Raw genomic sequence first — 4,732 nt, 5'->3', positions numbered from 1 at the left:
GTCTCGGTTCGGTTCGGTTCTACGACATAGGTATACACATTTTTTTCGGTTCGGTTCCTAGAGACATGTTCTCGGTTCGGTTCCGGTCCTTGTTTTTAAAACATCATTGGAACCGAATTACATATGTCAGTGTATAAGTGGACATTAGTGGTGAGCTTATTTATGTAAAATAGACCCATTCTCATGTGATCTTAGCCTTCCAAATGCGATCAGAGCCTTCCATCTTATCTCATAATCTCCTATCCATTCGATCAAAACCCTAAAATGTTATCTCTTCCGCTCTTCGACTCTTCCCTCAAAGGCTCAAACTGACAAACTCTCACTCTCTCAGTCTCCATCCTAGAAACACAAACGGAGAAGGATCGGCCGCACCAAACAATCACGGCACGTCTCCAGCGAGACGTTAAAGGTCTCCCTCGTCCTCGTCCTGTCACCAAACAATCAGTGCGCGTAGTCCTCGTCTCGATTGCAAATCCTACAAATCAAGTAATAGAATATCAAAACCCAGACGAGCGAGACGACCTCCCTCAAAGTCTCACTCTCTCAGTCTCCTTCGATTTGTGTAAGCTTTCATTTTTCTCATTCTACTCTCATCGCTCTGCAATTTCCTCTTCGATTTGTGAAATCTGACTACTTTTTCCTCTTCGTTTGAATCCTGTCCTGCAGTGAGTGACTGAGTATAGGAGAGCGAACACAGCTGCAACCAGCAACCCGTCTCCGCCAGTCCGCCTCTCCGGTCTCCGAGCTCCGCCTTCAGGCTCCAGGTATCTCACTATCTCTCTCTCCCTCTCCGAGCTCCGCTCCTCCTCTTCTGAGTTTCTGAATTCTAAATTTGTAATCTGTAAAATTGGATTCGATACTTGGATTTCCATTTAATCTTGTGGGAAATGGGTTCGATTTTGAATGCGTATAGTTGAAATGGGTTCGATTTGACGATTTCCATTTGATATTTTGATCTTGATGGTAATTATAGGTTTTTAACAAAGATAATGTTGCTGATTAACTGATTTGATCTTGATGTTGATGTCGATTTCCATTTGAGTTTTCTTCTTGTTGATTCTCCTCATTTAGTTTATGGGTTTGGCGATTTGGATTGGGATTTTCTGGGATAATTTGCTCCACTAAAGTTTCAGAAACAAGAAGAGCTGGGATTTTCTTGATGATGATGCAGATTACTAAGTTTCAGTAGAAATATGTTCATTTCTTTTATGATATGCTCCCATAACATTTATTAGCTTCCAAATTGAAATTCACTTTTCTTATAGTCTAATTTGGGTTCATTTTTCAAATTTGGTTGGCACCTGATATATTCAGGTAGAAGAGAAACTTGAGTCTGGACAGGGGAAGACAACTTTCCGCCGTTTCTTTTCTAGATTTTGTACACCAATCTTTTTGGAGGTATGATTACTGCTATTGTCATGGTTTCTTTTTTTACTGTGTACATATGATCCATATATTATTCATTAGCTAGCTGTATTGTATTGAGAAATCAAACCAAAGCACCAACACCTATAGCTGTTATAATCTTCATTACTGATTTCTTATATTTGATCTTGCAGTCATTCGTTCTAACATTTTTAGCTGAGTGGGGAGATCGTAGCCAAATAGCGACAATCGCTGTAAGATGCGCCCTTTTCATAGTTCACTTTACTGCTGCTTTATATAATCGTTTTAGGGATGGAGAAATCTCATTAGCATAATTTTATTGATAACCAGATTTATATAGTTACTTCAACTCAAAAAAAAAAAGTTTCAGTCTTGATTTCAATTGGGTACTTCTGTTTTAGTTAACCACCCTACGTGTAGTTTGTGACAAATTTGGACCTTGGAATTAATCTGGTGCTGGAACTCTAGGAATGTGCAGAGAATATCATTAGTGATTTCTTTTTCTTCTTTGTTTTTCTTGCTCCAACATGAAAAAGATGGCTGATTTGATTCCCATTTTAACATTTTTAGTGGTAATGATATATGACTGCTACTACTGCTAGTGCAAAATTGCTCTTTATAAAGAAACTATCTGAATCGGTAAATGTGGGTGGGATGTTTTAAACATATGTAATTTCAACACATGTAATTTTAGTTTAATCAGGTATGTTTTAAACTTTTAATTTGGCCTTGCTTTTTAGTCAATTTGGTGTCCTGTATTTACAATTTAGCTAATTTGGTCATGTTTATCCGGATTGGCAGGAAATCTTGACCTACAGATTGCTTCTTGCTTACTGCCTTGGAGTTGGAGATCTAATTCCATGTCCGAAGCATCTGCTAGCTCCTCTGACCCATCCGCTTCCAATTTTGAATGATGCGGCTGCAATTTAGTTTGCTGCAAATTGATTTATTTGCTGCAAATTGATTTAGTTTTCAGTATTTAAGTTTGCTGCAAATTGATGCAGCTGCATTGTTTAATTTGGACTAAGTTTATTCACTTTATTGTTTAGTTTTATTTGCTGCATGTGAGACTTTGAGTTTGCAGTTTATGCATGTGAAACTTTTGATTGTTTGTGTTTGATAGTTTGAGAGTTTTGAACTTTTGATTGTTGGATAGTTTAATGCTTTCATCACTTTCATGCTTTGACAGTTTGGGAGTTTGCAGGAAATTGTTAATTTGCTATGTTGATGTTGATTGTTGAATATGTATATTGTAGATACTGTTTTGAGTTTGAATGAGTGAATAAATTGTGATATATTGAATCATTTGAATGTATGTATGGAAATCAGGAAAAGTGAAAACTAGAAAGTAGAAACAGCTGAAAAGCAGTGTTTCTATATGGAAAAACCGAGGAACCGAACTTGGAACCGATCCGAGTTTGGAACCGAAAAACCGATAATGGAACCGATCTGGAATGGAACCGGAAAACCGAGGAACCGAACTTGGAACCGATCCGAGTTTGGAACCGAAAAACCGAGAATGAGACCGATCTGGAATGGAACCGAAAAACCGAGGAACCGACCCGAGAATGGTCGGTTCGGTTCTGCATCGGTTCTTCATACAAAAAACATCAAACCCGAACCGAAAATCAGTTATCGGTTTCGGTTCCGGGTTCAGTCCTTGACATTGCAAAACCGACCCGAGTCCAGCCCTAATGAATTGTCTGTATTTCTCCAATTACAGGTAGTAGCAATGTGACCTCTCTTCTTGCAGATTTGGCATTCTGGTGAGGCACCCTGATTTTTTGTACCATTATTGTCCCTGTCACCATCGTTGTTGCTGAAATTAACCCAGTTGCTTCCACCACCATTGTTATTGTTCCAAGTGTACCTGCCTCCACCATTGTTGTTCCAATTCTTGTTGTACCCATTTCTGTTACCATTGTTGTAGTTGTAGTTGTAGTTAGATCTAGAATTTCCATTGCCATGTCCACTGTAACTATTTCTGTTGGCATTATACGTCTGCCCATTTCCATTTCCATGATAACCATTTGCATTACCATTGTTGATCTGATTAGTATCATGTCCATTAGAAGACTGACCATGGCCACTATTGTCTGCAAAACCAACATTGTCATTGTAACTCTGAGAGTTTTGAGTACTAGCACTAGCTCCTGCATTGTTGATGAGAAAATTGCTCCCAGAATTTGTAGCAAGTGAAGTATTAGCAACCATAGCAGTAAGAGAGGTCAACGATAACGACCTATTTTCAATATCTCTTTCGGCACCAAGAAGGTGATTGCGCAAGTTAAGCTTCTTTTTCACTCTCTCTTTTTGTATCTTCGACTTCTGTAATTCTTTAATTCTGTTAGTGAATTCAACTCCAAGCTTTCTTATCACTAGCTAGCTCGCTTTCTCATATAAATCCATTGCAGTCAGAGGTGAAAGACTCATGCATGCATGATATCAATCATTTCAGTCTAGATATATCTACTGATAACCACCACTAACTGGAGCTCCGATTGAGATAAAATTGCCACTGCCTTATCAAACCAAGCAATAAAATTGTGGAAATTCTACTACCTCAGCCCTCATTTTTGGAAATAAAGGATAGCTTCTCCTTTTTTCTTTTTTTTTTTTCTCTGTGTATGTCCTGACCATAGGCTTTCCCTACCAAAACTTAGCATTATATTTTGATTTGCTATTTAGAGTAGTCTTGTCCAAAAGATTTGTGCAGAGAACCCAAAGAAAGAGCTAATGAAGGTTGTTAATAGGTATTGTCCTCCGTGTTGGGTTCCAATCGTGTCAATGTATTAAACGTGTCGAAATATGCAAATTCAAATTTGACCCAATTAATAATCATCTTGGAGATTCAAAACCAAATTTGACCTTAATTATTTGGCGACCCGCACAACCCATTTAGTAAAGAAGTTGTGCCAGTATTAATTATAGTAGGCTAATTTCACACATATAAAGGATTTGGTTGACCCATTTAATACATTTTAGGCTACAAGAATGCACAAAAATATGAGTCTACAAGAATCATCATTAAAGATTTTTGTGTATAACTTTGAGTAGAAAAAAAAAACAAAATACTTTTAAAAACTTGACGTGTCTTGAATTTTTGGTTACTATCAATATTTCCATGATCTTCAATATTTTGGTCATTGGTATTTTTGGTCGATGTGCCTTATTAAATATTTTCTGTTGTTTTTTTTTTTCGATGAAAGAAAGGAAAATTACAAAGAGAAACCCCTAAAACAACCTAAGTTAAGAGAGTAAAAAACAAAAGCATTTTGAGCGGCCAGAGGAAGAGAATGAGCCCAACTGCCAACACCAACTTGATGACCAAGATTCGCCAAAGCGT

General features: G+C 37.6%; 1 protein-coding gene and 1 long non-coding RNA gene across 3 annotated transcripts; one reads left to right on the top strand and one right to left on the bottom strand.

Annotated features, from left to right (window-relative positions):
- The first annotated feature begins 297 nt into the window (after positions 1-297).
- Positions 298-2,309, top strand: LOC133717469 (uncharacterized). 2 transcript variants are annotated; one of them, XR_009849641.1, is made up of 5 exons: positions 298-562; positions 667-764; positions 1,315-1,398; positions 1,560-1,619; positions 1,855-1,876. It is a non-coding gene; the product is annotated as an uncharacterized LOC133717469 (long non-coding RNA). The 2 variants fall into 2 exon arrangements; XR_009849640.1 differs by lacking the exon at positions 1,855-1,876 and adding an exon at positions 2,188-2,309 and having other exon boundaries at positions 300-562.
- Positions 2,310-3,039: 730 nt separating this feature from the next.
- On the bottom strand, positions 3,040-3,600 carry LOC133716359 (uncharacterized). The gene has a single exon (XM_062143070.1). It carries the CDS (start codon positions 3,598-3,600, stop codon positions 3,040-3,042), a length of 561 nt encoding a protein of 186 aa, XP_061999054.1.
- Positions 3,601-4,732: the final 1,132 nt, after the last annotated feature.

The sequence above is a fragment of the Rosa rugosa genome, chromosome 6 (genome assembly GCF_958449725.1).
Source record: "Rosa rugosa chromosome 6, drRosRugo1.1, whole genome shotgun sequence".
NCBI lineage: Eukaryota > Viridiplantae > Streptophyta > Magnoliopsida > Rosales > Rosaceae > Rosa > Rosa rugosa.
This window is presented reverse-complemented; position numbering and strand designations above follow the sequence as displayed.